The 18,259-nt window shown below is 39.2% G+C and overlaps 1 protein-coding gene and 1 pseudogene across 2 annotated transcripts; both read right to left on the bottom strand.

The window, feature by feature from the left end:
• Positions 1 to 80: 80 nt before the first annotated feature.
• On the bottom strand, positions 81 to 3,545 carry LOC149040363 (S-adenosylmethionine synthase-like; annotated as a pseudogene). The gene is made up of 7 exons (XR_016179740.1): positions 3,308 to 3,545; positions 3,113 to 3,190; positions 2,095 to 2,217; positions 1,594 to 1,991; positions 1,015 to 1,198; positions 580 to 797; positions 81 to 400 (listed from the first exon to the last, which is right to left on the bottom strand). The product of XR_016179740.1 is annotated as an S-adenosylmethionine synthase-like (transcript).
• Positions 3,546 to 5,422: 1,877 nt separating this feature from the next.
• Positions 5,423 to 8,721, bottom strand: LOC149040364 (uncharacterized). Its single transcript, XM_089182344.1, has 3 exons — positions 8,146 to 8,721; positions 6,815 to 7,817; positions 5,423 to 6,357 (listed from the first exon to the last, which is right to left on the bottom strand). The coding sequence occupies exons 1-3, from the start codon at positions 8,704 to 8,706 to the stop codon at positions 5,438 to 5,440; spliced, it is 2,484 nt and encodes an 827-aa protein (XP_089038470.1). The 5' UTR covers positions 8,707 to 8,721; the 3' UTR covers positions 5,423 to 5,437.
• Positions 8,722 to 18,259: the final 9,538 nt, after the last annotated feature.

Raw genomic sequence — 18,259 nt, forward strand, 5'->3', positions numbered from 1 at the left:
GAGAGGAATATTTGTGAACTGTAAACACATAAATGAACTGTTCAAAATTTATCACCTATTAATGCACCATGAGATGACTCTTTTCGATACCTGTAAAGATATTTTTATTTCATTCATTGAATCGACCATGGACAGTTACTTTCCGTTTGACATGGTTTCAGTCTCGAGCCTTTTATTTTTGTCATTCGTTATCATTAAAATTCGGTAGTTATTATAGTACTAGGCTGAATCAATCTTAATTGCTTCAAAGGGACCACTCTTATCGAGCACCTTCTGCTCTGCCTTAGTAAACTCAGTCATCTAGTAAGCCAGCTCCTTAGGTACTTCCCAGGAAAAACCTGGCTTGAAATGACCGTAGACGCATGCCTCCTGGTAGATGGGTCTCTTTAAGTCAAGGTCCCTGTAGAACAACAAACAGATATATAATTCATAAAATGCCAGTAGTAGAAAAGTGACAATATCTATAAAGCTTGAAGAGCTGGTAAGACATTGAGATGATAGTAAGTATATACGAAAAAAAGCTTGTCAGGTGGCTAAAAAAAACCTATTTACCGCCATATAAAAATTTTCAGTTCACACCTGACTATCACGCCAGGACGAAGATCAAAGTTTCTCTTGATAATTTCCAAGAGCTCGTCTTCAGACATCGTGCCTGTTCCGTAAGAGAACACAGTGATTGAAAGAGGTTCGGCAATACCGATGGCATACGAGACTTGGATCAAGACTCGGCGGCACAGCCCGGCTGCCACAAGAGACTTAGCAATCCACCTGGCGGCATAACAACCAGATCGGTCCACCTAACAGATAAAACAAAAATGGATTAATTTGCTGCTCCCATTCGGATAAATGGCTCTGTATTTTCAGTCAAATCCAAACCTTTACATAAACATGTTTTGATGGTTATGAGAAAAGTATTTTAGTATTTTCAAGAGTCTTAAAGGTAAAATAAAGCTAATTTTGGAGGCAGAGACTCAGTGAACTGTTTCAGAAGGAAAGGATATCAAGGAAACAAACCTTAGAGAAGTCCTTCCCAGAGAAAGCACCTCCCCCATGAGCCCCCCCATCCACCATAGGTGTCGACAATGATCTTCCTTCCTGTCAAACCTGCGTCACCTTGGGGGCCTCCGATCACAAATGTACCAGAAGGTTGCAGATGGTAAATTGTTTTGCCATCAAGATATTTGGCAGGGACGACTTCCTGGAAAAATCGATTTGGTAAAAAGGGGAAAATGGGCTTTGAAAAGTGCACCCACACAATATATGTATGGCCAAATGCTACTGGTTGCTGATAGGTTTATATTAGTCGTGTTTTTCTGAAATAGAAAAACTATAACAGTTCACTCAAACATAACTATTTGCCCAGTCTGTTCAAATGTATTTTTTCTATTGTGCTTTGCTACAGAGGAAAGAAAGTTATTTTAGAGCGAAAATGCTTCGCTTTGGACTGGCTTGGATTTTTTTGAAAGGTTTGGGTCCGTCGCAGTTCATTAGCAATAAACCGATTTAAAAATCTAGCTTAAAAGGTGATTAGAAATGCACAATTGATTTGTAAAATTCAGTAAAGTATACTTAGAAGTAGGAAAATCATAGTACGTCAATAATTTTCTCCTTCAGTTGCTTCCTCATTTCTTCTAATTTGATGTCAGGGTGGTGCTGGGCAGAAATAACGATAGTATGGACTCGAAGAGGTGTGATTACACCATCACCCATTTTTCCATCATACTCGATGGTAACTTGTGTTTTGGAATCAGGTCGGAGCCAGGGCATAGATCCATCTCGTCTCTTCTCAGCAAGCTTCTTGTTTAGATTGTGAGCTAAAACAGCAGTCAGGGGCATGAGTTCTTTTGTCTCATCAGTGGCATAGCCAAACATGAGACCCTGATCACCGGCGCCGATATCTTCTTCTTTTTTGTCTTTATGGACAGCGCCGGCAATGTCAGGGCTTTGCTGTTGGAGGGCAACCAGGACACTGCAGGTTTTGTAGTCGAATCCTGAAAGAGTCGATTGTTGTTGAAAATCAAGGAGTTGCTCATGCATAATATTTGATCGCCAATAAAAAGAGTCTAGTGATCAGCTTAGGGAATAATTTTTAACCTTTTTCCGAGGAATCATATCCAATCTTCCTGATTGTGTCACGGATCACTTTCTGATAATCCACAACAGCCGTCGATGTGATTTCACCGCAAATAAGAACCATGCCTGTTTTAGTCGCAGTTTCTGTTCATAAGCAAACATTTCAAATCAATACCTGTCTATCACACGCACGTCAACCATCAATAACTATTATAACATAGGTAGTAAATTTGTCTAATCAAATTCAATTGCGTGAGCGTGCTTCATATTCCTAATGTGCACGTGCAAAATTTTCCTCAAGAAGCTAGAGTTGCTAGAGAACCAACTGTTAAACAAAGATTGCATTGTGAACACATGATGTTAAGAATCTTTGAGTCTATTGTAGGCCCGAAGGCTTATATTTCCACCGGCTAAACAGGTTTGACCGGAAATGATCTTGCCAGCACCTGATTGGGTACTGACTGACTGACTGATGTTGTTTCCTTCAGCTTCCAAATTCATCTTCGCCCTTTGAAATCTTATTAGTGTAGAACATCAGTGAATATCACTTAGCCATCGAAAATAGGTTGATCCTCGAGGTACTCTCCTGTCTAGGTTCACAGTTGGTTATTGAGCTAACGTAAACCAAAGCGACATAATCAAAATCGAAATCTTTAGGTCCATTTGCCATTGAGAAATATTGAAACGCGAAGCATTTTGGATCAAATCCAAACAGGAGATATGTTTTTTTTCTATCTCACGTAACAAAATTCCCGGAATTATTTGTATTATGTCCAGACCTATTCAGCGAAAGTATACCTTGCTTCGGTGGCGTTTTCGGAAAAACTTTGTGGTGCTGGGTGGTGAAACCAAAAGAAAGATATTCCAATTTTGATTTCCTAAGAACTTTCGATTTGACTTTCTAAGATAGATCGGTTCATTGCAACCTCAGGACTGAATCAGCCATTACTAAGTGGCGCCCTTTTAACTCGTGCTTAGATGTGCAAATTTTCTTTTCACTAAGACGCTAATCATGCAACAATTTATTTCTGTAACTTACCACATGCGACTTTGGCATTTGGATCTTGTGTGAGATGAGCATCGAGAATAGCATCAGAGACCTGATCGCAGAGTTTATCTATAGAGACAAAGTACACTTTCGTTTTAGCTTGAAAACGTCAACTTCCGCCAGCGTTCAGCTGTGGAAAATTTGCGCTTAAAAAGTTAAACGATGAATTGAAATGGTACAACTTACTAGGATGTCCTTCGCCAACAGACTCAGAGGTAAAGAGGAAAGTAGTATTTCCCTTTGTCTTTTGGTTTGACATGGTTGCAAAGCTTTATGAAGGAGGCCCTAGAGTGTAATGAAAGGTGTGACTAGAAGCAAGTTTTCCGGGGCTTCATATATCTTGTAGGCTTTCCATTAGCATGCGCTGCTGACGTGTACACCGCAATTAGCTTTATGATTGGTTGAGATGTCACAGCGTTTTAACTACTTAAAAGGTTTTGGGATCAACACTTAACCACATGTGATATTACAGTTCCAGGAAATATTTCGCAACATATTCAAAGTTTTTCAGGATGATTTGACTGCTTAATAATTTATTATCTTATTTAACCACAGCATAAAATATTTACAATTTAGACGCAAAGATTTGGGGGCGCGGCGAGATGATGGAAGTGTGTGACAAGCCAAGTAATTTTACAAGTATGAGTATTGCTGAGTTACTAGGTTAGCGCAAATTATATTTTTAATTTTTTTTTATAGAAGGATCTTCCTTTAGCGATGAATAATTAACGTGATGTAATAGTTCTAGGAAAAATATCCCAACAGGTTCAAATGTTCGAAGACGCAGCCTCCCACACGCGTAGACTATTAAGAGCCATTTTCCAAGAAAATCGAAAATCGCAAGACACTCGTAAAAAAATTGAATTTTTTTTTCTTTTGCCAAAACATCCCTTTTAGTAACCTTATTCAAGAAAAAATAGTTTTGGGTTCACGCGTTTCATTGTACGGGAGAAATAACAAATAGTTTGAAAAACCGTTTTATTGCTGTCTTTTTGCGCTTAAAAACAACAGAATCCGACCGCAACTTCGAGAAAACGGTGAACGCATAAGAAACAATCCCTAACATCGAAACTTCAGCCGAGTATTATTTCGTTCTTAATCTTTAAAATCCTAAAAGAAAATTTGAAGAAAGAAGTTTTTAACATTTACAATCGACAAGTTTAAAAAGGTCGTATTTGTGAAATGTTAGAAAATGAAAGCGAACTTTAACCGTTGTAAAAGCCCTCTGGTATATGCCGCTTCCTAGTAAAACCCATATAGAATAAAGCCTTGGCTATTGAAGTAAATTCTCAGTTTCATTTAGAGCTTGTCCACAACACAACTTCAAACTTGCGTGTGCTTATCGCATCCTTAAAACCTTCCAGACCTCTTCAAAATTGTTGAAAAGCCTATTGAGGCTAATAATAATCTTTGAGTTAACTATGACCAATTCACGCCGCGAGCGCGAGAAAAGGAGAACCACTCCGCAGGGCTGAATACGCGATGTGGAGTGTTATAAAATTCCACATTCTCGCGCGTAACGCTTTCCCTAGAGACCTCTAGAAGTGTTGTTTAGCGAAGATAAACAAAGTTATCTTTGGTTAACTCAAAGAACTTGCAGAAATACCTCCAGCCTGCATAAAAGGCGCTTTATGAGCCAAGCGAGGCGAAAGTGGCATTTTGCACGAAGCGCGAGAAGCGACGAGAGGAGGAGAAAAATAAAGCTTTATTTTTCTCCATCCCTCGTCTCGCGCTTCGCACTCGTTTCATGCTTCGAGCAAATACCGCGTTCGCCTCGCTTGGCTCATAAAGCGGCTGTTATGCAGGCTAAAATACCTCTGCACATTTATAAGATAAGGTGTCATTGATTTGTCAGAGCGGGAAGAGACATTTATAACGTGCAAATAGTCACAAGCTGAAAGGTAACTGACTGATTTGTAACAAGGACTCACCCTGACAAACAAGAAATGATCTCACTTTCCGAAAAGGAACGCTCTTTTAAACATAAACAAACTTCAAAAATAAGTAAAGGAAGCAAAACAATCAACAAAATAGATTTTTTCTTGACTTAGTTATTCCGGCGAGAACAAATGGTGAATGATTCACTCCTGGAAGCAAGCCTCTGAGGAGAAGTGAGAACACCGTTTTAGGCAAAACTCTACAATTTGTGTACTTTACTAGCCTGTTCACAGACTCTCTTCATTTTTAGATATCGTCGAGTGCACGTATAAAAAAAAAGCGCGTTCCGCCCTCTCCCACGAGCAATCGCTTATCTTGTGCGCGCACCAAATTCCCAAAACATAAAAACGTCTGTGAGCAGGGTAGTACTTTCTGTTTCTACATATTTTTCCCACGGAGCTGGCAAGTGCAATTAATGACGGCTTTTTTCAGCAGGTCAACATAGAGCGCTTTGCGGCGAACAGGCTTGGGAGGTACTTCTAATTCTAGTTGCTGACAAATGTTTTGAAGCATTCCAAGTTTAAGTCTCTCCAGAGATCCTCGCTTGGCCATGGCACAGAGATCGTACTGATCGTAAGTGATGGGGTGCTGTAGCGTGATGGATAGGATTGTTTCTCTTGCCATGGTAAAGTTTTCCTCTTCTACTACAGCTTGGATTTCAGCATCGTCGGATGTTTGCCGTCGGACCTTCGCTGCAAGACGTGAGAAATATGAAGTGCACTGCTGCGGGGTAAGAAACTCGGATACTTTGAACAAACGAACACCATCAGGTCCTTGTGCACGTCTCATTTCACGTGATACGATATCACCGTCCAGTTTTCTGCCGCTGGTTTGACCATTTGTAAACTTCGCATTTAGATAATCCCTCTGGTTTTGGTTAAAGCGATATGCTTTTTTGCTCGGCTTTAGCGCCCATCCTTCTTTTACCTCTACTTCGCCGGATGTAGCCTCTCTTGTATCCCTAAAAGACGCAAACGAAATAACTTGACTGGTCGTGCCCTCCTCCAACCTGGACTTGTAGTCTAGTTTGACAAGGTCTAACAAAGACCGTTTCTCTAAAGACTTGGTGCATTTCTCTAAAGATAGGTGTTTTTCGAGAGAAGACAGCCTTTGAAAGACCTTAACACACCCATCCTGAGGGCAGGTAAACACGGATGACGATTCATTTGTATTGTCAGTGGGATCATGAACCTGCTCCACTTCCGTCTCTTGCTTCTTCCTTGACTGAGTCGGTTTTGGGCTAAGGGGTCTAAAGTCTCCAGAAGAAAACTCAGATGAAAGCCAACCAATGCCATGCTCTGAAGTAGATAACACATAAAGAAACAAGATTTACATAAAAAGCACTGTTCACCTACTTCAATACTTCACTCTGCACAGCCTGTGAAGAGTGCCCCTTTGGTCCACTTTGCTGCGCGAACAGATGAAACGTTTGCTTTTTACATCTTATGACCGGACATGTTCTTCAGAACCGCCATATTCTGCAATGTTCGTTTTAAAAATTTTTTAGAACAAATCAAGGACTATAAATTTATAAAGGGTCTAAGGGGCTTAAGTCTTTTACAAAGCAAAACCCCACGGGGTGGTAGACACCCACTCCTCCTGCGTACCAGGATGGGAAATGGATGCCTTTCATGCGTCTGAAGGCTATAGCAAACGATAACCGTACACCTTTTTACTCAAACTATAAAAAAATATATATTTGCGCGATGAAATAATTCTAAAAAAGGAAGAATTGTGAATTTTCATTAGACTAACCTTCTGATGTTGTTTCCAATAGGATCTCTTTTCCCTTTCCCATACTATAAGCGCGCCAAGTTACGAGAATTTCGTCTTTAAACTCGAAATTGTTTAATTTGTTGATACCAATAATCTTTCTGTTGTCATCTACTACTGCTTCCTCTTCAACACTTTGCATGACAGCAACTCGAACTCCTTCTATCCCCCCATGCGAAAGAAGAGCACTCTTCAGTTGTTCGGCATTGGTCACGTCATTTCCTTCGTTTATGAAAGTCCTGACGTGATTCTTGCAGGTTGCAGCGAGCCTGTCTGCGGCACCTTTTCCACCCTGTGGGTCAGAAAAGTCAATGCGCTTGATTTCGATGCCGGTGGAGGAGGATATCACTGGGAATGAGAGTACGGTGGACGACGAATGATAACATCCTGCGTTATCTTGGCGAAAGAACGCCTTGTCAATCTCACTGTACTCCAGCTTGATGGTATTCAGGACATCCTGCATGATTTTAACCACTGCAGCACTGCCTTGATTGCACAACTGGACTATGTGCAGAAAGCCCTGCCACTGGAGTACACCGCTCACACGACGGTAGACGACAGAAACGTGCCAGGAGATACCTAGCTTACCAAACCAGTCGGTTTGGGACTCTCTGTATTTCTGTGGCAGGAACTTCATGGCCCAGTCGTTAATTATCAAGACAGTGTTGTCGTCAAGTTTCTCCAGTGCATCTATTCTCTCTTGGTCTTGGTTAGCTGATCTAAGGATGTGGCATTTCCAGGACATTATGGCCAGCTGGGCTGTCTGGAATATAAATAGCGCTTCGTCTTTCGCGTCCTGAGTCGGAAAGGTCGTCTCGCCAAGGACCCGTTCAATCTTTGCCAGAGTTTCCTGAAGACTTTGACAACGGTCACAAAGATCAGTGTGTTGGTGAATGCATTGTTGCTGGTAATCTGCATCACCACTGTCGCTAAGAGCAAACAACACACAATGATCTGCTACGTTAGAGGGGCTTGTGACATGAACCTGTTGATAAAACAAAACTGAGATTACTGTTTGTCTGTGCTTATACTTCAATATAATAGTTAATCAAATGATTTTTTAATCTAACATATATTATTAACGAAAGGGGGCGAATAACTTTTAACCTTAACCATAGAAAAAAAAACTATCCTCCTGCGCGCATTGTTAATCTCGAGAATTTATGTAAGCTAGTTACACGTGCACCATTTAGTGAAGAAAAAGAGTACAAAATATATATTTGTTTTACGGAATGTTTTTGTTGACGAGGTAAAATAAGTACTTACTTTTAGTTTTATTCAAGCTGTCTTTCTGGAGTCAGAATTCACATTACCTTATAGTCCCCCCTCAAATACTGCTTGCTTGTCATAAGAGCTTGCACATCTGTAGTCTCCCACTCCTTGCCGGAACCTAATCCCCCTATTTGGCGTACGAGGGCCACGAGATCATCAAATGCGCGAGCACCTTCAGCTGCAAAATAATCTAAGCCCTGCAGTGATTTTCTTACAGAGGCACTGCACTCAAAGAGTACCCGTCTCATAATAGTTTCGCTGAATGGTTTGAAGTTGATCTCCAAATAGTACTGAGTGTACTGTTGTATCACTCGCTCGGGTATCATCATACGGATTACGTTAGGTACTTGAATAACCTCACCAGACGAAAGCTTGAGATGTTTTTGCCCAAATGGAAGGTCCTGAACAAGATGCAGGCTCGTGATGAAACCAAGAAAGTGGTCAAGCTGCCTCAAGTCTACTCGTATTCGTGTGGTAGGCTGTTGTGGAACTTGAGCGCCTCGGCCAAACTGTGATCGATGAAGATTAGCCATGGAGTATCGGTATCTTGTCAACCCCGGGATATAACGGGAAGTGTCGTTGAAAGTTCCAACCCCTGCCATAATCGAAAGCACTTGTCTACGGGTATCCCAGCTGGTTGCATTCTGGTACACTTCTGCTAGGGCCTCTAAATACAAATGCTCTGAATGTGACAACTCACTTACACCTAGGGCCTTGTTCATAGCCGTAGAAGAGGCTAAACGTCGCCAGAGTTCACCAGCATTATCAGGGGTGACGCTCTTTAGCACAGTTGCTACTATTTCTGTGGCTCTCCTTGTTTGACGTTGTCTTGTTCGCTCAGAGGAATCACTCCAAGAAAGCCATGGCTTTCCAAGCGGTTCAAGTTTGCATGCTGCCAGGAACTCACTCAGCTTTTCGCGCGGCTCATGTAAGATCACAGGTGTGGGCTCGTCACTCTGAGTGGAAGCTGTGCTTATTGTGTCTGGTGACAGAAAGGTGTCATCAGCGATTGTTAGACGTCCAAGGCTTTCTGCGAACTCTTCAACAGATTGACCGGTATCACTTTGCCCTAGAGATGAGTTTGAGCTGTTCTGTAACATACAAAAAAGACGTTTAGACATCAATGTTACTTCAATATTTCTGTTTATTTTGTCTCTAGGCATTAGTTTTTTTATTATAGTTCGAAACTTAAGTTATACATCATTTTAAAAAAAGAAAATATGAATTTACATGCATACTGCTATCATTATAAATACTCCCGCTCCAGCCAGACCGAAAGGAATTTAAAGAAACGAACAGTGACCTATTCGTCTTAAAATCATTTTCAAAGTCATTTTCAAAGTTTACAGTTATTCACAGTTACCCAGCCCTTTCGGAATTTTGGCATTTGTTATTTTGGAATAACAGTCTGTATCCAAGGTTACCGTTTACTTACTTACATTTGCCTCTGAAGTCTCTAGTTCTACGCATGGAGTAACTTCAATCATTGGTGCGGGTGTCACTTTCTGTTGTTAGTTTGTCTCCGCGAAATGTTGCTTGCACATTCTGCAAAGAGCTGTAGCAAAAATAAATGTTAACCTTGTTAAAAGGCCATCGCCGATTTCTTTACTATTCTTCAAAGCCATTTTCTTCTTTGGGGGGAGGGGAACAGGAGAATAAAGGGTATTGTAACGCTTGTGCATATGTTGCTTTACGCCCTCGCTCGTTTAAAATTAAAGCGTATACTTAAGCTACAAATGTGTTACGATAAACTTACGCGATCCAACTTGAATAAGTATTCCTTCAGTGTTTAAAATAAATGCAGATAGAACGCTGTCCAAATGCCGATCGCCTTTGACCGAGGCTGTTTTGTGAGCAGCTATTTCTAGTGGAATGCTACGCTTCACTTTTGAGGATCTCCAGCGCATACCAAATTCCGCTCTGTGGCGAGGGCATATTGTCAATGACAAGTGGGACTCTTCCACTGCAAATACCCCTAAACAAAGGTAAAGGGAAAATTACCCATTGCATACATCAAGAGCGAGTTGAGAGGCTCGTGTGCTAGGAGATCTCGAGGTCCCCTTTTTCATAAAAAAGTCTTTAAAGTCTGTGTATCAGTGACGGTGTGTGTGCGTGGGTGGCGGAGCGGGGGGGGGGGTGGTGAATAAAGATCTTTTTTGCTATCGTAAGCGTTAATATTTGGTTTGCAAAATATTAACGCCGCGGATAAAAGCCTGCGATTTTTAAAGAGATTAACTCGTTTGCTTATTGTTCTTGCAAGAAGGATACAAAAGAGCGGTAGGCAAGTACTGGGGACAATAATTTTGTCAAATGGAAGGGGACATTTCGGTTCGACCGACCGAAATAACCTGACCGGTCAAATTGGACCAGCTTCAAAGGCGTTCCCAAATATTCTGGGAGGACCGAACCGAAATGGTCCATTCCATTTGATTTCTAACCGAAACTTGCGGAATTTTGGGCTGAATGGAAAGCACCCGAAGATTTTCTTAGAATAACATGACCATCGTGAGGTCTGTGATAAAGAGATGATGGAAATGTACACCACTATTAGCCACTACGTAAGACGGTAAGACAGTACATAAGATTTACCTGCTCTTGCTAACAGCAGTTTCCATTCAGTGTCAAGTGCTGTATCTGCTTTTAATCCATACAGCTTGCAGTGCCTCTAAATGTCCCTTGTACAATTTCTTAAAGCGAGAACTTCAACTTGGCCTGGATAATCGCTGCTTAAACCACAGGGTGTGGCGTCGTGTAATAAACCAGAAAAACTACATGAGTGAAACGTTGCCGAAGCCATGATAAAAAACAAAGCTCTCCCAACAAACGAGACAAACTCCACTAACGCTGTTTCGGTATTCGTAATACAAGACGGGAATAATTCAATTAAAAATAATATCGTAGAGGCACGTGCAATAGTAAGTGGCGAAACAGTTCGTGACACTATATAAATTTTATTCCAGGAGCATTTGACCTGGAAATGTTTTATTAATATTGTTCCTAGAGTCGAATATTTCTAAACTGATGATCTATAAACAGACGTACGGTTGTTCATTTTTTCATTGGGACAGCTGTAATTTGTTCTTTGTCTGTTTACATTGTTTACGAAGTATAGCACGTACCGTCATATGCGACAAGCTAGCTTGACCAATCTCTGCACGTTTGCTAAATTACACGTCACACGATCTTGTTATCCCGTCTAGTATCTGATTTGTTCGCTCAATAAGAATAATACTCACCTTGTTAACTGTGTGGTTTGAGCAGTGGTTAATTTTCATCATTGTATGTTATTTTCGGACCAAAACATAATCGGGTTTCATTATTATTAAAGCGTCTGATAATGCGTAATAAGCGCTGCGTGGGAAGTGTTTAGATAGCTCAAGCGCTGAAGTTGCTGGACACATTTTGGTCAAAATCAGGTATGGATGAGTTGCCACTTCACAGGACAAACAGATTGAGAGATGGATTTAACTTCTATCGTAACAAGCAATGGTAAGTTGTTCGTTCAACAAAACTTTGCGTTAAAAATATGAATTCATTCAGCGGGCCGTCTAATTTGCATAAATTTTATTTACTCAGATACTCAAATTGCTTACTTTAGTGTGAGGACTATATTGGATTTCCAGAGAAAAACTTTCCAGTAATTTAGTTCAATAGCCAGGGTTTTATTCTATATGGTTTTACTAGGAAGCGGCATATACCAGTGGCCTTTTACAACAGTTAAAGTTCGCCTTCATTTATTAACATTTCCAGGGATACAAATTTGACCTTTTTAAACTTGTCGATTGTAAATGTTAAAAACTTCTTTCTTCAAATTTCTTTCAGGAAATTAAAGAGTAAGTATGAAATAATACTCGGCTGAAGTTTCGATGTTAGGGATTGTTTCTTATGCGTTCACCGTTTTCTCGAAGTTGCGGTCGGATTTTGTTCTTTTGAGTACGTAAAACCAGCAAAAAATCGATTTTTCAAACTTTTTGTAATTTCTCCCGTACAATGAATCGCTTGAACCCCAAATTATTTTTTCTTCAATAAGGTTACTAAAAGGGATGTTTTGGCGAGAGGAAAAAAAAATTCGTTTTTTTCACGAGTGTCATGCGATTTTCGATTTTCTCGGAAAATGGCTCTTAAATTGTATTTGCGCCGGATACATCATTCGCATTGCCAACCGTTAGATTTGGATGACACTCGAAGATTTGGAAACCTCTGCGTGAAGATGTAATTACATGAGTGGCAAGCCAAGTAATTTCTAATATAAATATTCAAATGACGCAGAGCAAATAACGCAGAAATGTCTTTGAGCCAATACTTTCACTCTAACCAAATGTGGCTATGTTCCTGGAATCACAGGATGTCAACGACTATCTGCAGCATCAGTACAAGGTAAAACAAATGTAAATGAAACAAATAACTGCTTCCAAATGCTCTCTTGACGAAAAAATACAGTACTATGTCTAGTTTACGGCATAAATCATTTGTTTTTCTCTGGCCTTTGTTATTTACTCACAGTGAAGTACTGCGCTATAATCAGTTCTTGTTTGTTAGTCTCAACAGGCTTGTCTGGTTACCGAAAGATTTCATTCATATGAGAACAATTTTAATCGCTATATTGCTTACTCATGTTAATGCACATCAAAGCTACTGCGTCTAAATAGAGTTAATTCAGTAGGAAACGTCACGAGCAGCTTAAGAGCGTTCTGTGAGGTGTTAGATGAAATATGATAGTATTTTGTGAATCAGTCCTTTGTAACTTTACGTTTCCTGTTATTTGATTTAGAAGCTGAAATCTCCGCAGCGATTTTACGATGTTTCCGTGTCATTTTACAGTCACCACTAAAAACATCGCCAAAAACCTGTTTTTCAAAGGGCTTCAAAGAGGTAAATAAGTTGTCGTCGAGGTAAACAGTCTTGAAATCGATAAATTGCTATCTTATTCGTTTTGTTGTATGGCGAAGGAAGTGATGCACCCACTTCCCTGAGTTTCTTTTCAGCACGGCACTCGATCTGTCTTAGTATAACACCCCCTTATTCCTACATGTTGACTTTGCTTTAATAGTTTTGCCTTTGCATTCACAAAACGAAAACTAAAATGCATCAGTAGATTGACTTATCGATGTCCTTCGAGAGACGGAATAAATGGTTGGTCTTCGACCTTGATATTAATGGCTGAAACTTGTGGCGTTTTTCAAAATAAAGAAATTTAGGTTGGGCTAACAAGCGTTGAAAATCCTCCAGAATACTAAATATACGATCTTGACATGAAAATTAAGCAATTTCCATGAACTGAAAAGAAGGTGTAGTGACTGTATTTTAGAATGGCCGGAAAGAGTGGAAAACGTATAGTGAAAGTAGGCACCCCAAACGTTTTTTAAATGTTGGGAATACATATTTCAGGATTAAGCATTTTAGAGATCTCCTGAACAGAACAAAAATTAGGTGAGGTCACTCACCAGAGCATTAAATCTCTCATTGCAGAAAGCTATCGAGCAATGTAACACAAAGTCTTAAATTCAAGAACCACACCAGGGCCAAACTACCCCTCAATTCGGTGTTACACGGTGTAGCTTGGGTAAAATTTAAGATTCCTTTTAATTTTTTTTAAGAAAATCTTCCTTCGCGGTTAATAAGCAGATTCCTGCACCGAAATATGGAAGGATATAGGTTCGAAACAAGTAATTAAGGCAGGTCTTAAGTTTTTTTTCCAACTTAAAGGAGCAGTCAACAATCTAGGAGCAAAATACACCTCCACATGATGTGTCTTGAAGCCTTGATCGAAAATACAGGAGCATCCGCTGACTAAAAGATTCATGGTGCTGCGACTTTCTGAAGGCTTCGATCCACACCAAATCTAGCAACCCCGTGGAGGAGCATTTCTACTATCGACGTTCCACTTGAAGTATTTGAGGTGACGTTGTGTCAAATTGGATATCCAAGGCAGTGACTTTGTCATTTTGAGCCAAAAATTTCTTACAAAAACTAAGCCAAAGTTATACAGTATACCATGATGAGCTTTTTGAAAGTGGTCAGCTATGACAAAACTGATACTTTTGTGGAATAGTTTAGTTGTTGTGGTCAATAAATGATGCTGTTCCAGTCTGTTATAAAAGGACTTGTTGAATTTGCTGCCTGGTTTCAACTACAGATGCCAATACCAGGGTCATTATTTAGGTTCAACCCCACTGTATCTTACACAAGGCCAACCCTAACAATATCACAGCAAACTGGTCAAATGGACCAGTTCCCTTAATTTTCAAACAAAACAATTGCAATTTTATAGGATTCAGAACCAAAAGAACAGATGCTTTTGTGGAATAGTGTAGTTGTTGTTGTCAATAAATGTTTCTGTTCAATCTGTCATGATCACAATTTTTTTAATTTGCTGCTCGGTTTCAATGACAGATGTTAAGACCAGACCGATTCAGTATTTAAGTCTACACCCACTGTATCTTACATGAGGCCGACCCTTGCAATACCCCAGCAAGCTGGTAAAATGCACCGGTTCCCTTGATTTTCAAACCAAAAAATGTAAAGAAGTTTACACCAACAACTTTACGATGGGATACAAAGATATACTATTAGCTGATAAGTGGTTACCATCAAGCAGGGGAAGTTCTCTTTTTGTAATGGCCTCCTCCACCAACTTCATTGACCCTAAGGTGCTTCTTGAAATTTTAAACCTTTGTTGCTACAACAGGTAGTCTTCATTAATACTTTGGATCGAATTTAACAGATTTCGTAGGCTGCAAGAATCATTATAAGAGTGCCGTGGACATAGATCAACACAGTGGAGCTGGTGGTCCACAGCTATGCTCTATAGTGTCCCATGTTTCTCAAATTACCCGTACAGTCAGATATAAGAATACTTTTAATTAAATGTAAAGATTTTAATAACATTATTAATGTAGGCCCTTATTTACGCGGAGAATTCGAATCAATTTTTAGTCTTTCTTTCTCTCCATGTATAGATATACATTATTTTTTGAAATATATGGCTTACAAAAGTAATTTAGCATCAGCCGGGGTGATTGAGATATGTATATTTTTTTCATTTGACTAAATCATTTAGATCTATATCTTGTACACTACACTACACTAGTTCACTACACTAGCATACCAGTATCACAATCATCTTTACCAAATGGAGCTCCATTTGTTCCCATGGCAACCCAGAATAGTCTCTCGTCATTATTGAACCAATGAATCATGGGAATTTGTTTGTGTGAAGATCCATTTACTGATCTGCTAGCTTAAGGAGATATGGTTTAAATGGTCTGTAAAAACAAGCAACACATTCCATATTCAGTTGACTGCTCTGTGGCTAGTATTTGTAAATTTTTGTGTGGCTTACACAACATGTGTAGCCACACTATGGCGCGATCGGATTTATTTATTTGTACACGAGAGTCGAGCGCCTGTCACGTGGTCTAGTATCGTAGTATTGTACGGCGCACTAATCTGAGTCAGCCATCTTGATTGTAAGCGTGGTCTCGAGTAATTTTTTTCAGGTGATCGTATCACGAGTTAGTTCCCCTCACAGAAGCCAATACATTCAGACCCGGCTTGTGTTATAAGTGCACCTTGTGCAAGAGCTTCTACGTTCTTAAAAGACAATATTTAACTGCTTGAATCTTCGGTACGGGTTGTACCACACAGAAAGGAGTTATTGCACTCTCACAAGCCAACAACTATCGGCTTGATCTATCGGTGCGGGTTGCACCACTCAGTGAGTGTCTGAAAGTGTTTCTGTGTGGTCACATTTCACGTAAGTCATTTGCCGGAACATTTTTTATCCTGAATTTCTGTCTATACCATATGCTCAGTAAGAAAATTACTTAAACAGTCTTTTTAGTACATGCAAAGATAAAATTTTGGTCAAACTGCAGAATACCCTGCCACCCATGGCATTACATGTCATTGAATACAAATAGAATAAACCATTTTTAGCCAGTAGTGAAAATAGGACTTTTTTGTTGCCCTTAGAAAATCACTGAAACACTGCTGTTGTCTGGAAATTCAATTTGACGACCTCTTTAAATGAAATTATACTTTCATGTTTACATAGCTAAACCAATAAAAGTCACAAACATCTAATGCCTAACCTGAAACTGTGGTTTGTTGTTAACATGGTGCTAAATGTCTATTGTGATTGTTTCCAAACTTTGGGGAGTAATCCATTGAAACTCAGTAACAAAGTGGTTTTGCTTTTATTAAAATATGAATAGGAGCCTAGTGCTTTAATGTTAAGTGAAATGTGATTAGTGTTATGTTTTCCAAGTTATGGCCAGAATTATTCAGACCTTAACATTTCATAACTTCCTTCAACCTTGGCAGTCTTCTAGATTCTCTTCATAATGGTTCAGATAAGCATTGGTATCTATACTTGGTGGCAATACATGTGTAGTAGGCCTTTATTTGGTAGACTACAACTCCTTTTCAGTTACTTGTTTGGTTTGGTGAATTCATCACAATACTGATATACATGAAAAATTACATTTTTTTGATTGGCTGAAAATAGTTAGGTACCTTTTTCATTTATCATTAGTGAAAAAGTAATAACTCATGTACAAAATAATATAAACTGGGCTCAGCAACAATAGATCACATTAGAAACCAATCAGATTTACACAAAGTAGGTTGTTCTGATTGATACATGCAGTAGCTGACAAAAATAAACAAAAGCCTGGATACTTTTATGTATATTGATAAACACTAACAAATTGCATTCCTGAGTAAGAATTCAGCTGAAGGACAAATTTTGATGGCACACACTTCGTTTAGTCAATACTGTCAAATTTATCTGCCATCAGTTTGTGGATTTCCTGTGAATGTGTATCTTTCGTGTGTATGTTATGAAAAATCAATAACATGATTTCTCATATGATAAGCAACTGTAAATTTTTCAAATACTTTAAACTGCACACACGCTATGAGCTCAACATTTGTTATTTGTGAAAAATTTACTTCTGCTTATTTAGAATACCTAAGTACACTTTAATTAACTTAGCTTAGACTTTGTTGAGTTTTATGAAGACAGTTCAATGGAACTGACATTTGTTACATTTATAGTTAAAAGTTAGAGCTACTTGATGTGGATTAGATAACCATCAGGTATCTTCGGAGACCCAGGGTTCTAATCACATCTGTAGACCCCTTAAAGGCACAGTCTTAACAGATCAGTTCCAAACTGTCACAGTCATTCTGGATTTTGATTGGTAACAGACGTTCAATCTTGTTCTGGCAAATGAGAGTGAAGCAGGTCTCACAAGTCCTGTTGTATGCTCTAACACAAAGTGATACATGAAGTTCAGTTGCTTACCATGTTTGTCTTGGACCTTTTTGTACGGTAGATTAGCACTTTGCATGATGATGTTAAGTCGACCATTTGCATGATGACGTCAAGTTCACCCATTCATTTCTCCACATAACTTGAATTTGGTAGATTCACTGGCATGAAATTACAATTTCAATAATAAGAAAACTTGGAAGCTTCTGGCAGTATAAATCATATGATACCATCATGCACTTGCCTGTACATTGAACCTGCTGTGTTTAAGTTATGCCTCTGAGTACTGTTCCTGAAATCTATTATGGCGACACTCTATCTCTATTGAACTTTCTGGTAAATAAAACCTCCAAGTCAGATTGTAAATCTTATCGGGTTAAAAATTATTAGCAACGTTAATGTAATGTTACTTCAGAGTACTTAACTCAACATATGATTCATTAAAATATTGCTTGTGTTCTGATCTTGTAATGCACCTATCTTTTTTCCCTAGACTCTTCCATTTGCAACCTCATATCTACCTACCTGAACTAAATTTTTCTGTGTTCTTTATTGAAAATACAGTCCCACAAAACCTAAATACAATAATTATAGTAAAAGTTTTGCTCTCAACCAACTGAAAGTTGAACTTTTATGCCCTAATGGACAAAAGAAACCTACACCCAGCATTGTGTTAGTTTATATGTATGTATTGTCCAAAATTAGTCATACATTCACACCAAATCAAGCTCCCAATGGCTTGTAGTGTAGATTACATCATTTCCCAAATGTCCCTGCCCTTCTCCAAAGTTTTATCCTTATGTACTAGTACACAAAATGTCAAAAATATTCATATAAAATTCTTCCCTAGAGTTCATTTCACATCATTTACTTTGGAA

The sequence above is a fragment of the Pocillopora damicornis genome, chromosome 9 (assembly GCF_964200805.1).
Source record: "Pocillopora damicornis chromosome 9, jaPocDami1.2, whole genome shotgun sequence".
Taxonomy (NCBI): domain Eukaryota; kingdom Metazoa; phylum Cnidaria; class Anthozoa; order Scleractinia; family Pocilloporidae; genus Pocillopora; species Pocillopora damicornis.

What these genes read in the sequence shown, in the direction of transcription:
- LOC149040364 (XM_089182344.1), bottom strand. Translation starts at nt 8,706, where the DNA reads ATGGCAGGGGTTGGAACTTTCAACGACACTTCCCGTTATATCCCGGGG. An exon ending in ATTTGAGGGGGGACTATAAG is followed by an intron (nt 7,818 to 8,145) that starts GTAATGTGAATT and finishes TTTTATCAACAG; the next exon opens with GTTCATGTCACAAGCCCCTC. An exon ending in ATTGGAAACAACATCAGAAG is followed by an intron (nt 6,358 to 6,814) that starts GTTAGTCTAATG and finishes TATCTACTTCAG; the next exon opens with AGCATGGCATTGGTTGGCTT.